This window comes from Xenopus laevis, chromosome 6L (assembly GCF_017654675.1).
Source record: "Xenopus laevis strain J_2021 chromosome 6L, Xenopus_laevis_v10.1, whole genome shotgun sequence".
NCBI classification, from domain to species: Eukaryota; Metazoa; Chordata; class Amphibia; order Anura; family Pipidae; genus Xenopus; species Xenopus laevis.
In genome coordinates, this window is record NC_054381.1 from 73,767,468 (window position 1) to 73,789,773 (window position 22,306).

The following is a 22,306-nucleotide window of genomic DNA, read 5'->3' on the forward strand; positions in this document are numbered from 1 at the left end:
CACTTTTTCTACAATTTCAAATGGGCCCTGCCATCTGGCCAAGAATTTGCACTCTACAGTGGGGATCAACACTGCCACTCTATCTCCCACTTGAAATTGCCTCACCTAAGCGGACCGGTTGTAAACCCGGTGCTGAGCCTCTTGGGCTCTTTGCAAGTGTTCCTTAACCAATGGTATCACTCCTGCGATTCTTTCCGTCATTTGAGAGATATGCTCCAAAACACTTTTGTGGGGAGTAGATTCACTCTCCCAAGCCTCCTTGACAATATCAAGCAGTCCCCTGGGTCTGTGCCCGTACACTAACTCAAAAGGGGATAACCCTGTGGATGCCTGAGGCACCTCCTGAATTGCAAATAAAAGTGCAGGTAATAGACAATCCCAATCCTTACCGTCCTTTTTTGTACCACCAGTTTAAGCATGGTTTTTAAGGTCTTATTAAACCGTTCCACTAAGCCGCCTGTCTGAGGATGGTAAACAGATGTACGTAATTGCTTTATCTGGAACAATTTGCACACACCTGACATAACCTTAAGGGAATGGCTTCCGGGTATCGGGTGGAGTAATCAAGGATTACCAAGATATACTGATGCCCTCGGGCAGATTTTACCAGGGGACCTACCAAGTCCATTGCTATACGTTCGAACGGTACCTCGATAATGGGTAAGGGCACCAAGGGGCTACGATAATGAGAAGCCGGAGCCGTTAACAGGCAGGTAGGACAGGACGCACAGTAAGTTTTTACTTCGGACTTTAAACCTGGCCAGAAAAACTGGTCTGTGATTTTTGTTTCGGTCTTCTCTGCCCCCAAGTTTCCACCCAGTGCATCATCATGCACCAGGTCAAGTACCATTCGTCTGTATGGCTTTGGAACTAACAGTTGTTCCACAACCTCCTCACGGACCTTGGTGACTCTATATAGTAGATCCCCATTTACAGCGAAGTGTGGCCAACGCTTCTCTGCACCTGGTTCTTGGGAAACCCCATTTATCACCACCACTTGTTCTCAGGCATTAACTAAGGTAGGATCCTGCATCTGGGCAATGCTAAAGGCTCCCCTTGACACATCTAGATCAGGAGATACAGGGCTTAATGAATCAGCCTCATCATCCTCCCCAAGCATTACCTGTAACGGGAAGAAATCCCCCCCTCAGAGGACTGCTTGGTCCTCTGACCAGGATCCTCAATTACCTTATTACCCTTTTCCAGAATTTGGGGCTGTGACACAATATCATTTTTAAATTCATGCATTATATCATTTTCAGCACCCCTTGGGTTTTGAGAACCCACCCCCACCCTCAAGTCAGTGGTTTTCTTCTCCATACTGTCCCATAATTCCCAAAACTTTGGAAAGTCACGCCCCACAATAACGGGGTGTAGCAGTTTACTCACCACTGCCACCTCATGCACCACGGATTCCCCAGCAACAGTGATGGTCACTGGGACTAGCGAGTAAGGCCGAGTATCTCCGTGGATGCAAATTACCCGGAGTGACTTGGACACTGGTTCTAATTCGCCAATAACACTGTCCAATACCATGCTCCCTGAATCCAGGAGAGCCTCGACTGGAACCTAATTAATTTAAACTGTACACTAGAACTGCCCCTCAACTAAGTCAGGGCATGCAGTGCAAACTTTGTGGGCATAACAGGACAGTTGCTGGATAGCCCCACACTCCATGGGCTCCTCCTTCAATGGGCATTGTGCTCTAGTGTGGTCCCAGGCTTGACACCTCCAACATTGCTCATTCCCCCCCTTCCGGGGTTAGGGATATCTGCAGGTTCCCCTTGTTGGGCAGGGGGTGACACGTCTCCACTTTCTTTCACACTAACTCTGCGGGAAACTTTTCTTGGCTGGCGTAGATTTCTCCGGACGTGAGCTTATGAAGATTTGAAAATAATTTCTAAAGGTACTTCTCTACTAGGTCACTCCAAAAATAGTGCACAAATGTTAATGTACCACACCTAAGATATGACATAATTTTAATACAATATGCATTTAATGCAATAACTACAGGTCGGTATGGATTCTGACTTTTTCCATGCTTGGGGTATAATAAGTCTTGAAAAATTTTAGGTCTTTTTCACTAAAAATTCAGATTTTATAGTAAAACAAAACTCAAATTTGTCGAGTTTTTAGCATTCAGACTTTAATAAATAACCTCTTTAGTATATCATTGTCCTTTTCTGAGCAACTTTTCAGTTGGTCTACATTTTCTATTTTGTATAGTTTTTAATTATTTGCTTTCTTTTTCTGCCTCTTTCCAGCTTTCAAATGGGGGTCACTAGCCCCTCCAGCTGAAAAGGTCCAATTGCAAATAGTCAGAATATCATTCTCCATCATAAGTTAATTAAAGCTGTCTGTACACATAAAAATAATATCTTATGGAAAGTTCATACAGTTGTTGGTGTGTGATCCACTAATCCTTCAGTATCCATGCTTTATGGACATCGGTCAGTTTGCAGGTCTAACACATATTAAAATCTAAAATCTCATGAGGTACCGTATCTGCCAGTGTCTGGTGCACCGGCAGATGAGAAAGTGAGAAAGTGAAGATTAGCTTCTGCTCCTCTTCACTATCTTTTGGTCTGATCGTTTGGGCTGTCAGCCTGATATAAAGGAAAAATAGAGTCAGTCATAACACATGGCATCTAATATGGTATCCCTATAATGGAGTGTGGTATGTTTTGGATTTTTTAAAGCAGAAACTTTACTAAAGCTGAATTGCTAATGTGGTGCCACTATTCAAAAAGGCATCCCCAAATTTGTAGTAGGAGGACTGACTGCAGAATAATTTACACAATGTGGTAGTAAATGGAACATTTTATAATTGGACCAGTGTAGTTAGTTGGGTACCACAGGTGGGCATAAAAATTACTGTTTACATTTTAGTTGATGCATGCAGGATGGTGCCACAAATTAGCAAATGAGGTTTATTGTTAGATTTAAGTGCATGGTTATACACATAAATTATGTTATACACTTAGCGGCAGTGCGTTGGGGGTATCCTTAATTGTAAAGGATCTGGGGAGAAGGAGGATGCAGGGCAATTATTGGGTGGATGCTGGTAGGAGGGCGGGTGGGGATCACAGTGTGCCAGTATGAAAACATTGTTTTGTATCTTTATAGGTCCCTGGTATGGCTTCACCTTGAGTATGTAGTGCAGTTTTGGGCTCCAGTTCTTAAGAAGGACATGACCTGGAGAAAGATGTGCAACTAGACTGGTAAGAGGGATAGATTTGAACTGTGAGGGTAGACTGTGAAAGTTGGGTTTGTTTTGTTTTGTCTGGTGCTTGCAAGGGGACATGATTACTCTTATAATTACATCATAATTACTCATGATAACATTAGAGGGCATTTTAGACAGCTAGCGGGAGATTTTTCTTCCATAGGAAAAAATCAAAGCATCAGAGGCCACCCTTTAGATTTGAGGAATGGAGCTTCATGAGCAATGTAGGTGTCACATACGGCTCCCTAAATTCAGAACAAGTGCTAAGCTCCCTGGTCACGGCTCAAACTTCTGCCTGTAGCAGCCGCCTTTGGCCTCAGGAGATGTCCTCAGCCACTCAGATGCCGCCAGGTCTTAACTTGAGAGGGGCAAAGCAGATATTCTGAACGAGGAAAGGAGCACATGTGTTTCCAAGGTTTTGGACAGAAGACAACAGTTCAAGGAATAGATGAAAAGCGTTGGTATAGGCGGAGTTCAAGCAGGGTCCGACAGGCAGTGGTCGATATAGGTGGAGTTCAAGCAAGGTCAATCAGGCTGGGGTAGGTACAGGCAGCATTCAAAGAACAGTCAGGGAGGCAAGGGTCAAAACTGGAATCAAACAGATAGAAATTGCACCCAGGTACTAAGCAAGTTAGACCTAACACCGGGCAATGATTACCAGCCCAAAGTCCCTTTAAATAATGAAAATTTGACCAAAACGCGATGATGTCATGACGCTTGCGCTGCATAAACCCCTGAAGTGCGCGCCGCGCACACCATAGAAGAACCAGCAATGGAGAAAGAAGGATCATTGCGGCGGGAGTCCCCACAGATGGCATAGCAGGTGTCCCCGCCAGCCCACTAGACCACCAGGATAAGTCCTCACAGTAGGTGAGTCTGCATGGTGAGGGCAGTAAGGTTGTTATAGCAAATTTATATATGTCTTTAAAAGTGGCTTGTATCCTTTCTTGAACAGGTTTAATATTCAAGGCTTTAGTGATCTTAAGATGTGTCATTAGTATAGGTAAGTATGTGAGTTTATAGATAGGTCTGTATAAGTATGTTCATTTGTTGAACTGTGTGGACTTTCACAGGACCTCACTATGTAACTATGCATGTTTACTGACAGTGATAAAAGCCATCTGTTTGAATAAAATGAAACTTGAAAAAGCCAGATACGTAAAGCTAATAATTACCTAGCTGCTAATTTGAAGAGGGCACAGATTGATGTCATTAACAAGGTGAGTGCTGGAATGCAGTGATTATCAACATAGATTATGTTACTGCAGATGTCACAATTTATCCTTAGAAAGTATAATACAGTGATAGATATTCAGGGGAATGTCTGTGATGACATAATGGAATGAATCATTTTGCCATGCAATAAAAGGCTGAGGCACAAACCGTCAGAATGTTCACCATCATCACCCTACCAGCTCGAATTTATACTTTGGCATTTATTCATTCTAACTACTAAGGGACAACATGTAAATTGATCTTGAAAAGGACCATGGCACAAGTGGCATGCTGGACTAAGCTAGGGGAGTGAATCGAATTGCTATTTGTAAGAAAAAAGTGCATTGGCCCAAAGTGACACATCATTTTATCTAACCTTTCCCTGCATCCCTTATGCAGTCATAAGGGTAACTTACATATCCCTGAGGCAGAAGTGTAAGAGAACAGTAAGGTGCAGGGGTTCTGGAGGGTGCCTAGGTGCTTCCCTCTGCCCGCTCCATGAATATATTGTGGACCAGCAAAATACAGAATAGAAACTGGCTGCACTTCTGCTACAGGCAATTTGCAGAGTGCAAAAAACAGATGCATTTTTTATGCATAAATGATCCGTTTAGATCTCATGAACACATGTTCAGTATATTAAAATGCAAACATTTTGCATGAGTCTAAGTCTAAGAGTGATGCCTGCCTTGGAAAGGTAGGTAGGATGGAGGTGCAACTCTGTTATTTTGTTCCCAGGTTGGTGCCGTTTTTTCTAATATTAACTTTGTAATGGAGGACTTGGGTTACCAGTTGGGGTAAGTGCTTTTTAAAAGTTATAAGAAGTGCCTGGCTATCAGTGGTGGAACACAATAAAGAGACTGAGGTGGCTAAAGGGAAGCAAACAAGACTGCTTGTTTATTATTACATACCGCTACCTAAGTTGTTGAGGTTATGTTATGTATGTTAAAATGACTTAATAAACCTGAAGCCTTGTACAACTTTCAGTGTAATGTCATTTATTGATGTATTGAGCAATTGATAATAGTTTGAATATTGTCTGAAATGCTTAGCCCACCATGTATTCTTTATTATAAAAACACATTAAATCCCTTTATTCTTTTATAAATATAAAATATATTGATACAAGTTATGCAGCTCCTCATACACCTTTAAACCAGTAGGGAAACGAAACTGCTTTGTGTGTGACTGTCAGCAGGAGAAATGAAACTACAGTAGAGAATATAAATAAAAAGGGAGGAGCCGTGCAGCAGTCAGTGTCAGTGTTGAGTTAGAGAGGCAGCAGAGAACACTGATGTGCAGGATGTGAATAACACAGAATAGCTACACAGGTAAGTAATAAGGAATGGGTAACTTAAATAATACGATAAGAATTTACTTAATTTTAATTGAATAATTAAAAATACAATGATTTATTCTTTCTCTATAATAATAAAAAAGTACCTTGTACTTTATCCTAAGATATAATTAATTTCTGTTAGAGGCAAAACAATTTTATTTGTTTGATTTATTTAATGTTTAAATTATTTTTTTAGTAGACAAATTTTGGAGATCCCAATCACGGAATGATCCCTTATACAAAAAACTGCAGGTCCTGAGCATTCTGGATAATAGACCCTTGTCTGTATATATACTTGTTTATTGTCTCTTTATACTGTACACACACACACACACAACATTTTACTCTTGTAATGTTTGTCTGTTCTGTGACACATTTATGTTTTATCTCATAGCTAGGAAAAGTATTTTTCTCTTCTAAGTCATCATTGTTATTTATAGTAGTGTTGTGCATCTAAGCAGGTTGCATGATGAAGTTTCTAAATGATCTGTGTTTAATACTTTAAGTGTATAGATATACAGTAAGTATAGATCAAATTCAATTCCAGAATCCAAACATATATACCATTATTAAGCTAGTAACTGCACCATTGTATTCAAATCGTTATTTGATCATATTAAGGACTGTATTTATAAATCTTTGAAAAATGTTTAAAACATTTACCAAGAAAATAATTGTATTTTAGTGGGGTGGGTTAAAACGTACAAACAAATGGTGAAATCAGGGGCACACTATCCACATATAAAAACTGCTGCATGTATATATTCTTTGTTTTGGTTATTGCATCATTCATGTTCACCTTACTCTACATTACAAGCTAGTACAATAGAACACTTTGGCATTCTTTTGTCCTTCTTTGCTGAGTTTCTTCTTTACTCTTTCTATACCATACAAGTATTTTCTTTGCATGCAGCCTGGTTTTGTCTTATACAAAGACAAGTTGTACTTATCTCGAGCCAAAATAAAAAACATTAACCCACCAATAGGATCGTCTTTCCCTATATACAGCTGAATGCAAAGGTTTGGACGCCTCTTGCCAACTGCCATGTTTTTGTAAGTGAAAATTGTGTAAGTAAAGTGTAGGAATAAACTACTGCAGGAATCTGTGTGTTGAAAATGTGTTAGCAAATGTTAATGCACAGATACATAATTGTATTTCTCCAGCTTCTAAACAAACGAAACAAATAGTACATGTGGCATGTGCCAAAGTCTTGTCACCTTTTAACTTGTCTAGTGGTAAACACCATTTTTGCAAGTTCACTGACCATAATTGCTTCCTCACTTAAATAACCATTAACTGTAGCCATCTGTTGACAATTGTAGAGCTTAACACGGGCTCCTTGATGCCTATGAAGCAGGGTAAAACTATAAAAACATTGCACAATGCTTCTAGCTCACAATTTCAACTATGTAATGTCATCATGAAATGACACAGGAGTGGTGGCGCACCATTCCACTGTGTAGTGGTGCTTACACAAACCTGATCTGCATGGTTGAACGCTTTCCTACTACCTCATCACAAAGCTCAATGTCTGAGGTTTGCAAATTGGCATCTAGACAAGCCAAAAGCCCTCTCAAAACGTGCTGTGGACTTATGGAGTGCACATTTAACTCTTTGTTAGTAATCCCCAAAGATGTGTTTTGAGAGACATGCAAGATGGCCCAAGAAAACTTGGTATTAGAAGTTATCAGGAAGTAACCAGGTATACACCCTGCAACAACAATTTAAAGACTCTTATCTAAATGACATTTACAAAATGTGTTTACAAGCTGGGATCTGTGCCAAAGGGCAGTGTTACTAAACAATGACTTTTCTGTTTCTGATATAAAACATATCTGTGTGTTAACATTAAGAAATATGTTACAGCAAGAAAAGAAAAAAGAACCCCTCTTCTATTAGGTAGCCCAATGGTCCGTTTAAATTAATCAATTTCCAAATTTAACAGTAAATTCTCATAAGATGATCTAACTTAACACCAACTCCATTTTTGCAAATAAAGTGCAATGTGTTATTAATTAATTTTATTTACAAATTAGTAATTAAATTCCATGATTAAAGTTTATACATAAAGGTGCAAGTTCATTCAGTTCATATAAAGTCAGATTAGCTCAATTAATTATCTGACTACCATTACATAAATCACCATTAATTAGAATAAAAATGATCCAATGCCTAAAGTGCGTAAGTCTTAAATGATCGATAAATTAATTGTTAAATTACATAAAGTGCATATGTCCAACTTCAAGACTTATTAAAAAATTCAAAAGTTCAAATAGAAATTGATAAATGACCAAAATTAATTAACAGGATAAATCAATTCCCCAACCGCTCACCAGATGTAACAGAATGAAAATGGATATAAGAGGAGGTGGAGTTGTCCCAAAACTTTCTACCTAATATTTTTCTATCCCTGGGACACCACAAAGCAAAGAAAGGCAGGAAAACCAAGACTGTGGTCTCGATTTTTACGCTAGCCCTATGTATTAAAGAGACTATCCTGGCCCCCTTGTGATTCCCAGTGTGGGACTGCAATAGAGAGTAAGAGAGGGAGATTTGAGCATGAGAATTTTAAGCACAGCCACCCCCCTTGACCAATTACAACTAATTAAATATTAAAAGTCTTGAAGCTAAAGTTTAAAAGGCTAAGTAGCAGAGTTCGCCAACGTGCGTTTCGCAGTAAGGTTTTCTCAAGGCGAACAAATATGTTGTTTTCTACACTCTAATTAATATGTCATTTGGCAAGGGGTGCAAATTATGCATTCAACTGTACAGCAAATAAAAGTGTATGCATGCCTTCTGCCAGAGAAGACAGCCAACATGTATTCTATAAGCTTAGCCTGCCACTATGTGTTAAATATGATATTAACAATAATATATTAATATTAACTAAAATATTAGTCTGACTTTTGCCTCATGCAGAAATAATAGGCCGCAGGGCATTAGTATAAGTTTTGGGGGACTGGAAGGAAATACCATTCTGTGCAAAGGAGTAATTCTTAATTCAAACGAATCCTCCTGTCCTGTGGTTTCTCTTGAATTTTGAGCAGAACATACTTGTAGCTCTGTTTTGTCTCCTTGGTTTTACTAATATTTCTGATCTACTAGGCAGACTTGGAAGAGATCATATTGTTTGGTGTACAATTGAAAACAAGACTTAACAAGAAAAATGTATCACTTTAAGGATTTCTCAAATGGTTCTAGAAGGAGCACAGGTAAGGTTAATTGCTAAATTTCCCTTAGTTATGCCTAGACTGGTTAACTGTTCATTTTTATTCCATTTACACAAGTTATAATAAGGCTGAATGCCATCAGGAATTATGGACCATATAATATTAGGTTAACAGGGCCCTTCTACCCCCAAATCTATTGGTCACCTAGCCCCCTCGACAGTGGACTGTGGCAACAAGTAGAATGATACTCCAGTGAAAAATGTGGCCCTGATCCCCCAAACAGCTGTATACTGTTTTTTGGTTTGCATTGCTCTTGATGGTGAAGTAGCTGACTGGACTGCAATATAAAATTACAGAGAAAGGGACAATTATAACAAAGGATATGATGCAGTGAGACATTTTAAGTAATGTATAGTAGGGATTTCAGATAAAGGGCTGTTATTTAGGGACTGCAGGTGTAACTAACCTTATCCTTAAAGGAGAACTAAACCCTAAACATGAATATGGCTAAAAATGCCAAATTTTATATACTGAACTTATTGCACCAGCCTAAAGTTCCAGCATCTCATTAGCAGCAATGATTCAGGATTTCAAACTTTTCACAGGGGATCACAATGTTAGAAAGCATCTGCGACACTTGCATGCTCAGTGGGCTCTGAGCAGCTATTGAGAAGCTAAGCTTAGGGGTTGTCTCAAATTAACAAGCAAAAAATGAGGTTGGCCTGTAATATGAGCTGGTGCTGCAGGGCTGATTATTAAATTCTGATGCTAGTTGTTTTCTGTGCTGCCATGTAGGAATCATCTGTATTATTTACTAATGAGTAGTATATTGTGACATCTTTATTCTATCTGTACTGTATATTGTGAGTGGGTCCCTAAGCTCAGTAAATGACAGCAAGACATAGCATGTGCAATGAATCAACAGAAAAGAATATGGGGAGCTACTGGGGCATCGTTAGAGTCCAAAAATGTAATTATATACAAATATATCAATATATATGCTCTCCCGTTATGGCTCAGAAAAAAAAAAAATTTCTGTCAAGTTGGCAAGCCAGAAGATTATTCTGAGACTTATTCTAGAGGTGCCCAAAAGTAAGATGCTGAGCTGTTAACTAGGAGATTCCAGCAACCACAAAAACAACAACAGCTCTTTAATATTATCTAGATACTATAGAATGCACACACTGGGTAATACAATCATATGAAAAAGTTTGGGAATCCCTCTCAGCCTGCATAATAATTGACTCCACTTTCAACAAAAAAGATAACAGTGGTATGTCTTTCATTCACCAGGAACATCGGAGTACTGTGGGGTTTTTTAACAAAGATTTTTAGTGAAGTAGTGTTCAGTTGTATGAAATTAATTCAAATGTGAAAAACAGGCTGTGCAAAAAATTTGGGTACCCTTGTAATTTTGCTAATTTGAATGCATGTAACTGCACTGATTACTGGCAATACCTTATTGGTTGGATTGGCTCATTAAAGGTCCCCATAGACGCAAAGATTTTTCATAGTGAACAATCGATTTCAGTGCAATCCGACCAATCCGACCAATCCATCAAATTATCGTGAGGTTAGAGGGAATTGAACTGACAGAAAATTGATCGGCTAGGTTAAAAAAAATGTATCGCTTTCAAGGCAATATATCTATGTTTGCAGGGCCAAGCAGGCAGGTGCCCTCAGTTTTCCTGGCAATATCGCTTGAAATGGTCTTTTTAGTTGATGAACAAACATTAAAACAATCGTTTTGAGATAAACATGGTCTCACGATAACTTCATAGGCAGGTGTGTCCAATCATGAGAAAAGGTATTTAAGGTGGCCAATTGCAAGCTGTGCTTCTGTTTGACTCTCCTCTGAAGAGTGACAGCATGGGATCCTCTAAGCAACTCTCAAAAGATCTGAAAACAAAGATTGTTCAGTATCATGGTTTAGGGGAAGGCTACAAAAAGCTATCTTGGAGGTTTAAACTGTCAGTTTCAAACTGTAAGGAATGTTATCAGGAAATGGAAGGCCACAGGCACAGTTGCAGTAACACCCAGGTCTGACAGGCCAAGAAAAATACAGGAGCGGCATATGCAGAGGATTATGAGAATGGTTACAGACAACCCAAAGATCACCTCCAAACACCTGTAAGAACATATTGTTGCAGATGGTGTATCGGTACATTGTTCTACAATTTAGCGCAATTTGCACAAAGAACATTTGTATGGCAGGGTGATAAGAAAGAAGCCCTTTCTGCACTCACACCACAAACAGAGTCGCTTGTTGTATGCAAAAGCTCATTAAGATAAGCCAACGTGCTTATTTAATTTAGTTAGAACAAAAAGTGATTTGCATGGCGGAAGAAGAACACCGTATTCCAAGAAAAACACCTACTACCTACTGTCATATTTGGTGGAGTTTGCATCATGCTGTGGGGCTGTGGGGCTGTGTGGCTAGTTCAGGGACTGTGGCCCTTGTTAAAGTCGAGGGTCGGATGAATTTGACCCAATATCAAAAAATTCTTCAGGATAATGTTCAAGCATCAATCACAAAGTTGAAGTTACATAGGGGTTGGATATTCCAACAAGACAATGACCCTAAACACACTTTGAAATCTACAATGGCAAGGGAGAAGTACATTATTCTGGAATGGCGTCACAGTCCCCCGACTTGAATATCATCAAAAATCTATGAGATGATAAACAAAACTAAAGAATTAAGAGGGGTTCTCAAACTTTGTTATATGACTGTAGTTTTGAATTTCTCCCAAAGTCTGTTTTTTTTCAAAGCAAAACGTCTTGATTGCCATAAAAAAAGGTTCTGGCCATCTGTTGCTTAAAGGTGACATTATAATATATTTTAAAAGCCTATATTGTTTATGGCTTGCCATGGGGATGGGGTAGGTAATTCTTAACTCACCCCAGCTAAACATGGCAGGTGTTTTAGTGGGTGGGGATGCCACTTTATCTGTAAAAAATGCTGGCCTTCTACATCTGTCATCATTAATAATATAGGCATAATTTCTATTAGGCGGACTGGTAACACTGGCCTGATGCCGTTTATTTTTTCTTTGGGCTGCTCAAAGACTGAAAATATCTAGATATATACTAAATTAATTTGAGGCTATTTCATTGATGTTTTACTTGTTTTATCAATTGCAGGGGGTCGTGGCTGTCAAGGCAGAGGAAGTGGTCAAGGAAACCAAAGGCATAATCAAACCAGTGGAAGCACAGGTTTCTCTACGTTGCCATCAGTTTTGCAAACCAATGCTTTCCTGCCTGGTATGCTGCTTTCTTCATAAATGTTTTAACATATTAAGTTACATCACCAAGAATCTAATAATTCAAATCAAAATATCCCTGACATTTGGAGCCAGAGTGGGTCATCAACTACGATTTGATCTATTCTATAGCCTACACATAGCTGGGCCAGACAGGATTTTTCAGGGCTGACATTAACCAATGAATTTTCTTGAAATACCCCATGTTACTTCTTAGATAAGTGGATAGACAGATGTTATAGTCTGTGGGAATGAGCAGGATTTATATATGTCGTAAGCATAACAGGGTATTATTGGTGTGTGGTCAGATATGCTCTATTTATCTATAGGTCTCTATAAAACTATATTTTATAAACCAGCTCATATGTAAAACTCTGCTTCATGTAAATAAACCATTTTCATAATAATATACTTTTTTAGTATTATGTGCCACTAGGTAATCCTAAATAGAAAATTGATTCACGGTGCACATAAACAAACCAAACAAACCATACATGTTAGGTTACATGAGCCAATTAAAAAAATTCTGTCTTTTACTCCCACACTTCTTCCTGTTACAGTTTAAGCTGCATTATTTCTGGTCAGGTGATTTCTGAGGTAGCACAGAGTATGTCATAAAATGGCATTTCAAAGGAAAGGATGTAAAAGGGCAATATATTCATTAAATATATATTCCAGTTTGGTAAGATTCTTTAATATGCTACTTAATATGATATCAACTATCTGTTGCTGAAATGTTCATTTTCAGGGTAAAGTTTTCCTTTAAGGGACCCAGGGAGCTGTATGAAAATTTGATCATTGCCATTTTATACTTCAAATTATTTAATTACTTACGGCCATTTTTTAACCATTGACTAGTTTTACTTTGCAGTGAACTGATTGATTGCTTTGCTTTTAGAGGTGTCATTGATAACACTATATAATTAAAATAGTTAATTTTTATATAAAAGTTATATCTGCTTGGTTATACCTGCTAATAAAATATTTTTGCCAGCAAAAGTCCAATTTTATATTAAAAACGGTTTAATCCTTTCGAAGAGTAGAAAACCAGGAATGGCCTTTGTCTATTTGAATTTAAGTGCTAAAACCATTGTTAATCTGCTATGCGAATGTGAGCCCTCTCAGTGTACTGGAACTTTAATGGCAACTCCTTAGCTACACATTGGCTTATTTATATAAACTTTATTGCAGCTTCTGTTCTGCTGATAACATTTTAAAAGGGGTTGTTCACCTTTCAAACACTTTTTTCTGTTCATTTGTTTTCAGATTGTTCACTAGAAATATAGACTTTTTTGAGTTGCTTTTCATCTATTAATTTTGAAAGATTTTCAAAAATTCAAGTTTAAAGTTTAATTTTCCTGTCTCTGGTGTTTCATTTTGGCAGCTCACTAATCCAGGTTATAATTTGATACATTAGTTGATAAAGTTTTCAGAAGAATATGTAGAATATTCACATTTATTACATCAATTATAACAACTGCATTTCATGAAAGTCAGTTATTCTGCTCAGCAGGTTTGAAGGAGAGCGATCCGGAAAAGGAGACGTGAGCGCACATAAGCAAACTGCCTGGCTAGATCCGCTCTGGCCGCGGCAAACAACAATCCAGGAAATAGGGGTTGCAGACACCACCAATTGAAATCAACACGTGCAAACCGAAGTAGTATAAAACAAATCCATCTTTATTGAACGTATTAAAAAAACCAAGCCTGTTTTTACCCTGCCTGCTATTTTTAATACGTTCAATAAAGATGGATTTGTTTTATACTACTTCGGTTCGCACGTGTTGATATCAATTGGTGGTGTCCGCAACCCCTATTTCCTGGATTCTGCTCAGCAGGGCCAAAGATAAGAAATGTATCAACTATACAGAACACTTTTAAGGACATCGTCAGGGTAAATTCATGTCCTGTATGCAATCTCCTATGCTAGAGGAATCCAATGTCGTCTGCCTTTCCACTCACCCCTCCTCAAAGCAGACGTCACACCTCGCTCCTGCCTCCTCAGCTGTCAGATCCTTCTCCTCACTCCTCCCTCCTCAGCAATCCAACCTGGGTCCTCGCTCCTCACTCCCCCCTCCTCAGCCAACCGTCCTTGGTCCTCATTCCTCACGCCTCCCTCCTCAGCCATCCATCCAGGGTCCTCGCTCCTCTCTCCTCCCTCCTCAGCCATCCGTCCTGGGTCCTCACTCCTTACGTCTCTCCTCTCAGCCATCCGTCCTGGGTTCTAAGTTCTCCCTCCTCAGCTGTCAGCTGTAGCTGGAATTTGATTGGTGCAATTAAAAAACCTAAAATGCCTATTGGCTAAAAGAAATGGCATTAAATAAAAAATAAAAACGGAAAGTGCTAAGAACAATTAAATATAATCAGGGCGCAAGGGTGAATATGCGCACCGTGAGGAGCAAGAGCTGACGGCTGAGGAGGGAGAAGCTAGGACCCAGGACGGATGGCTAAGGAGGAAGGAGTGAGGACCCAGGATGCATGGCTGAGGAGGGAGGAGTGAGGAGCAAGGACCCAGGATGTATAGATGAGGTGGGAGAAGGGAGGAGCAAGGACCCAGGACCGATGGTTGAGGAGGGAGGCATGAGGAGCAAGAACTGACGGCTGAGGAGGGAGGAGCGAGGTGTGAGGTCAGCCTCGGAGGATGAGTGCGTAAAAAAGCATGCCATGTCGCATTCCTCTGGCTTAGGACAGCGCATGCAGGACACCGATTTCCCCTGACCATGTCCTAAAATGCATTCTGTACAACTAAATGTATCAAATTAGAACAGTTTACAGTAAGTAACCCCCTCCCAGAGCTGCTTTAGAAAGACATAAGAAGGGTCACAAATAGAAAATAGAAAGTAATTGAAAAAAGGTCTTTATTTCTGATGAACTAACTGAAACCAACTGAACTGGAAAAACTGTCAGAAGGTTAACAACCTCTTTAATACATATTTCAATATTAGGTCGATATGGATTCAAAGTTTTTAATTGTATGATCCATTTAGTTTCTTCCTTTGGTGTTTATTGCTATCTCCCCTCCGATTCATTATCCGATTCAACTATCCCCATAAACCTCAAACCACTGTGGTCAAAATGTTCATATATTCTATGGGGCATATTTATTATGCTGTGCAGTGGGACAATATACCTTGCAGCTACATTTTCAAAATGCGTTTGGCTTGTCTAGATACTGGTTTATGGGGACGGGGTAGGTAATTCTTTACTTACCCCAGTTTCACATGGCAGGTGTTTTAGTGGGTGGGGATTCCACTTTAACTGTCAAGAAATGCTGGCCTTCCTACATCTCTCATCATTAATAATATAGGCATTATTATAGACTATTTCTATTAGGTGGACTGGTAACACTGGCCTGAGGACATTTTTTTTTCTATGGGCTGGTCAAAGACTCAAAATATCTAGATATATACTAAATTAACTCGAAGCTATTTCGTTGATGTTACACTTGTTTTATCAATTGCAGGGGGTCGTGGCTGCCGAGGCAGAGGAAGTGGTCAAGGAAACCAAAGGCATAATCAAACCAGTGGAAGCACAGGTTTCTCTGCTTCGCCATCAGTTTTGCAAAGCAATGCTTTCCTGACCGGTATGCTGCTTTCTTCATAAATGTATTAACATATTAAGTTACATCACCAAGAATCTAATAATTCAAATCAAAATATCCCTGACATTTGGAGCCAGAGTGGGTCATCAACTACGATTTGATCTATTCTATAGCCTACACATAGCTGGGCCAGACAGGATTTTCCAGGGCTGACATTAACCAATGAATTTTCTTGAAATACCCCATGCTACTTCTTTAGATAAATGGATAGAAAGATGTTATAGTCTGTGTGAATGAGCAGGATTTGGGTAAATCCTAAGCATAAGTGGGTGTGACTTTGGACATAATTTGGTATTACTGGTGTGTGGTCAGATATGCTCTATTTATCTATAGGCCTCTATAAATAAAATATTGCATAAAACAGCTCATATGTAAAACCCTGCTTCATGTAAATAAACGATTTTCATAATAATGTACTTTTTTGGTAGTATGTGCCCCTTAAAAAATAAGGGATCCTAAGATTCACTGTGTACACAAACAAACCATACATGTTAGGTCATGAGCCAATTAAAAGACAGAGTTCTGTATTTACTCCAACACTTCTTCCAGTAACAGTTAGAGCTGCATTATTTCTGGTCAGGTGATCTCTGAGGCAGCACAGAGAATGTCATAAAATGGTGGTTCAAGGGAAAAGATGTAAAAGGGCAATATTTACATAAATATATATTCCAGTTTGTTAGGTTCTATAATATGCTACTTAATATGCTCACTTAATATACAACCAGCTCTCTCAAAGCTGCTACAAATTGTTCTGTGGATTCGCCATTACGTTGTCCACTTTGGTGGAACTTAAAACTTTCAGTAACCACATTAACTCTTGGCATGAAAAAGTCGCCAATTTGTTATGGTTTGGTAGCCAAGAATGAGTATAACAATGCTTTATAAGCAGGTTCATGCAGTCATTACAATTCAACAGGAACTTCAACTCTAACACTTTAAGCAGTATAGAAATGACTATATATACACAGTATAACTCTTGTGCACCTACAGGCCATTTGTATAAACACCACAAACGCCTTAGCTACATATTTGCTTATTTATATATATATTTACTTATATGTATATAGCTGCATTTAATGAAAGGAAGGGATTCTGCTCAGCAGGGGCAAAGATAAGAAATGAGTCAACTAAAGTTATCAATTTAGAACAGTTTCCACAGTAGGTGACCCACCCTCCCAGAGCTACTTTACAAAGACATAAGAAGGTGAAAAATGAAATTTTACACTTCAATATAAGAAAAAGGTCACAGATAGAAAATAATTGAAAATGGTCTTTATTTCTGATTAATTAATTGAAACCAACTGAACTGGAAAAACTATCGGAAGGTGAACAACCCTTAAATACCTGTTTCAATATTAGGTCCATATGGATTCAAAGTTTTTAATTGCATGATCCATTTAGTTTCTTCCTTTGATATGGTATTAATATTGCTATCTCCCCTCCGATTCATTATCTTTAAGGATATCCCCATAGATCTCAAGCCACTGTGGTCAACATTTTCATATACTCTATTGGCATATTTATTATGCAGTGTAAAAAACAGCGGGATAATACATCGCACAAAAAAATCGGTAAAACCGGCGTAAAAAATTATCAAATGTTTTTACTTAGAGTGACTTCCGCTGGAATCAATGTAAAAAAACAGCAGCAAATATGGCATTCACATGGCGTAAAATCACAAAGTGATAAATTCAATTTGATTTATGTTACACAACTTTTAAACCTTTTTTTTTTTTGGAAAATTTCGTTTTCCAGTTCGTACATACACTTTGGGGTATATTTATCAGAATAGCATGCATTTTGAGCCAGATTATTGTGGATTGGTTAATGAAAAGTAACATTTTTAGAAATTGTACTGTAGAGTCTGACATTGTAGAAACTGAAAAATTATAGAAATTGTACTGTAGACTTGGTCAAATCCAATCACTTTTTGTCAGATCCTGGTCTGGCCAAATTCAAGTATTCAACCAAACCTATTCTAAACCATGTGATTTTAAATTCCTTTGTGCTGGTAGTCAAAGGATCTATTTGCCAAAAACATAGTAGCTTTGTTCTTATGCAGTTAGAATTTTATCTCTGCCCCAGCAGCTTTTGTGCAGAGAGTCAGGAGTGTTTACAGACCCCTGGGCAATGAGCCAGGGGGGCTGTCATGCCAGTCTTGTGAAATGGTCGTCATAGGACCGGCCTCCAAGCAGCAATTTCTGCTGCTTGGACAGCTTCTTCCTCCCCCTAGCTATTGTACGCCCACTGACTTTTTGGTGCAAGGCCCCTGCAACAGATAAACACCTATTGACTAAAGCATGCTTTCTGGGGGTTTAGTGATTTGACCACCAATCAAGCTGTCTGATCAGTTATTTTGTTATTTTATGGATTTGCTCAATGCTTGTGTATTGCATTTTTATCCCATGCTTCACATGTTTTTTCCACAGCTTGGCAGTTTGGTATTTTGGTGTAGAAAAATATCTTGATTTATTTGAATGTGTACTTTCCAAGTATATGATGGGGTCTTTGTACAGTTAGTTTAGGCTTTGTTTACAGAAGCTGAGTTGGCAGCCAAGAAAATTCTTATATAAAACAGATGTAGTCAAGCTACAATGAAGCACAAACAAGTGTATATAGTGTCTTAAATCTAAAATTAAAATGTATATGCTTGTAGAGTGTGTATATAACAAATAATCAGTGTGAAACACTTATAACAACATGACACACTCTGGTAATTCAACAACAAAATTATCCTATTCCTTCACCAACCAGAACAGTGAGCCAATCTACTCACCAGAAACACATGAGAAAGAGGCTATGTCAAAGATCTTAGAATAACCCAATATTGCACTCCATTTCGACTCTCATTGTTTGCATAGGAGAGTATTCAAGTTTTTTCATGTTTTTCCACATAGAGTACAAAATGCTAAATATAGTGTAGTATATTTTATATTTATATTAAAGGACATTTGAACGCCCTGCACAAAAATGTAATCAGTGAACAGCCTCTTTGAAATCTTTAGATAACTGCCACTCTGGTTGTTATAAGGTAAGGCTGCAGCATCCCCTTAATCACTTAGAAATCCTTCTTCTCCTCTAACCCACTCTGCCTCCTCCCTCAGGAATTTACTTTGGCTGTTGGCTCATGAGCATGCTCAGTTCTTTTCAGCTCAGATTACTAAACACACCTCCAGTCTAACAGCCAATTAAGAGATAGCATTGCTGGTTTGCATAGAAACTCTAGCTCTCTGATCCTATTTTTTTTCCTAACCACCTCTCCTGAGCTCAGTTTAACCATTACATGTTGTGCCTGTGTAAACCTGCATTCTGCATTGCATGAACTTTACAACATACATGTCCTTTTTTGCAGATGTCAATGTTACTGATGATGTGTCAGAGGGAAAATGGCCACTGTGAGAAAGCTGCTATTTGTTTTATGAAAATGTGATGGCACTGGCAAATAGAGGGGGTATATACAGTACAAAAGATATGCCCAACTTATATACATGATAGGAAAATGTAGGGTTTACATGTCCTTTAAATAGAATTGCCAAAAAATAAGATACTCACAAGTGTCCATAGGTATACAGTATATGAGATAAATAAGCTTGTTTCATGTGGTATAGCGCCATGCTTTCTCAGGAACCAAATTCATATACACTATTTTCATTTGTGGTCCCTACCCACCACATAGTTTGGTAAATCTATTCATATTAGGCATCAAACAGTTCCATAGACCTCTGACATTCATATTAGGGAGATTTGCCTTTTGATATAAGTCTTGCAAGATAAATGTGGTAGATTGCAATATTTTAAACCATAATACTCCTAAATTAGCAAAGCTTTGCAGTTTGGTAGTTTGGAGTACAAAGAAATATTTACAATGTGTACTTTCGAAAACTATATGGTTTTCTGGAGTCAGAGTAAAGTTATGGGGTTTTACGACACATAATACGCAGGCACAGGGCTTTGTTTGTGGCAGCTAAATTGTTAGCCGAAAAAATCCATGTTCATTATTTTTATTTTTGGTTCCCTACAGAACACATACTAAATCTTACTAAATCTTTTTGTAAATCTTTTTATTTTTGTGGCTTTAACACACATAAAATGCTGTAAAGTTGTTGCAGTGACAAAAATTAAATGGGAAATATTTTCATTTTGGGGCCCCGACATGCCACATACTTAGATAATATATGAATGCAATCCTATGGAATGCATTTTTATTGGTACCTAATGATATGTGGATAAGAAACTGCAAGCTTTGAGGTGATATTCACCTAAAAGACTAACTTTGCGGTTTGGTTATTTGGAGTAGAAAGATATATTTACCAGTTTCAAGGGGAATGTATACATTACACAAATATTTGGCTTTCTGGGGTGAACTTTACCCCACATAAAAAGCAGCACATTTGTTGAATATGCAGTAGCTGAAATGATAGAGCATATGGGGTATTTCCATTTTGAACACTACAAGCCACATACTTTGACAAAATGGTCATGATACTGTTCAGTAGGGCCCTGGCTTTCATATTTAGGATGTTTTCTGATGGTACCTAAAGACCTGTCAGAGATAGGATTCTGTAAACTGAAAGATTTGTGGTGATTTTTCAAAAATGGCAGAAGTTTCTTTAAATATAACTACAGGAAGCTTTTCAGTTTTGGAGCAGAAAAACACATTTACCCATTTCAGATTTATCAGAATGTGTTCTTTCCAAAAATGTATGGTTTCCTCAGATAAACCAACTGTTAAACTGAAATTTTTGGCCTTGAAATCTAAAGTATGCTGATTTTTGAAGAGGTGCTTTGGAAATTTGGTAATGTATTGCTGATAGTTTCTTATCTATACAAGTCAGAAAACTCAATAAAACTATATATGTGGTATTAGCACATTCTGAAGACATTGAACTTTATAAAATAGTTTTATTTTTATGCTTTTAACAATTGTGTTTCTTATATATGTTTCAAATATATGCCTGTTTATTAAGGAAGGTTTATATATTTATATTTAAGAAACAGAGCCTATATCTGATTACAGAAATGGAATTACATTAAAATTCTAGCATACAAGGTTAAAGCTATGAACAGCTGAACAGTTATTTCTGTTCAGAGATTGTGCAATATATTATGTTTTCCAACGTGAATATACAAATTATAGTTTAAAGTCCATTCTCTGTCTGGCAAAATATTTTATTAAGCATATTCTTTTATTAAGCGTTCTTTATGAAAAGGTTATGATTATTAGTTATGGACTCATTGTATTCCTTATAGTACTGTTTGTCTAATATGGAAAATCCATGTACTTTCAGTCAGTTTGGGAAGTGTGTCATTATACAGTATATGAACTATATCCGCAAAGAAAATGCTGCTGTTACAGTAGGTTTAAAAATCAAATCACCTATAATTCAAAACATTAAAAAATAAATATGTTGGACCATTTACTATATTGTTCAAAATACATTTCTCTTTAAGTACATAATTTTAACATATGCAGTACATGACAGGCAGTACATGACAACACTGGCAGTCACTTAAAACTTCATAACCGAAACTATAATATTATTCATTTTTGTTATGTTTTCCTCTGTGTATTCTGAGCTCCACTCACCTACTTTATATGCAGTATCTATATCTGGATGTAATTTTGTAATATTTATTAGAACAAACACAACACTTGATCTTACAGTTTTACTGTTTTCAATTACACAATGAAAAAATTAGGGATGCACCGAATCCAGGATTCGGTTCGGGATTCGGACAGAGTTCGGCATTTTTCAGCTGGATTCGGATTCAGCCGAATCCTTCTGCCCACCCAAACCGAATCCGAATCCTAATTTGCAAATTTGCAAATGCAAATTAGGGACGGGGAGTGAAATCACGTGAATTTTCGTCACAAAACAAGGAAGAAAAAAAATTTTCCCCTTCCCTCCCCTAATTTGCATATGCTAATTAGGATTCGGTTCGGTATTCGGCCGAATATTTCGCAAAGGATTCGGGGGTTCGGCCGAATCCAAAATAGTGGATTCGGTGCATCCCTAGAAAAAATGTCAATGAATCAATGAAAAAAAGTTAAACTTATTAAAGAAATACAAAGATATAAATATGAATTTAAAATAAACTGCTGACTGGATGGTGTGAACAATATGTATCAATTCAAAACAAGATTATATTAAAATATAGTGTTTTGTCCTGGTGAGTATGAAATATTATTATTTAAAAAAAAAATAATAATAAATATATATATATATATATATATATATATATATATATATATATATATATATATATATATATATATATATATAACCAAAGGAATGGTGCACTCCGTAGACAAAATTAATACCTGGGTGCCAGCATGGGAAATAAGCAGTGAAAAAGGATTGCGGCACTCACGGGGTTTTAGTGAAAAAACAAAAAATGTTTTATTATTAAGCCTCAACGTTTCGATCCCCCACAGGGATCTTCGTCAGGAGCAAAAACAAACAAACATATATATATATATACTTCCATAG

The 22,306-nt window shown here is 37.8% G+C and overlaps 1 protein-coding gene across 2 annotated transcripts in view; it reads left to right on the forward strand.

Annotated features, from left to right (window-relative positions):
- The first annotated feature begins 5,703 nt into the window (after positions 1–5,703).
- Positions 5,704–22,306, forward strand: part of znfx1.2.L (zinc finger, NFX1-type containing 1, gene 2 L homeolog) — a 66,040-nt gene continuing 49,437 nt past the window's right edge. The window contains exons 1-4 of one of the 2 annotated variants that reach the window (XM_018267640.2): positions 5,704–5,772; positions 8,887–8,993; positions 12,096–12,215; positions 15,678–15,797. In XM_018267640.2, coding sequence (XP_018123129.1) covers positions 8,948–8,993; positions 12,096–12,215; positions 15,678–15,797 — 286 coding nt within the window. In that variant the 5' untranslated portion in view covers positions 5,704–5,772; positions 8,887–8,947. The remainder of the gene's footprint in view (positions 5,773–8,886; positions 8,994–12,095; positions 12,216–15,677; positions 15,798–22,306) is intronic. The other variant, XM_041566176.1, reaches the window with a different exon arrangement.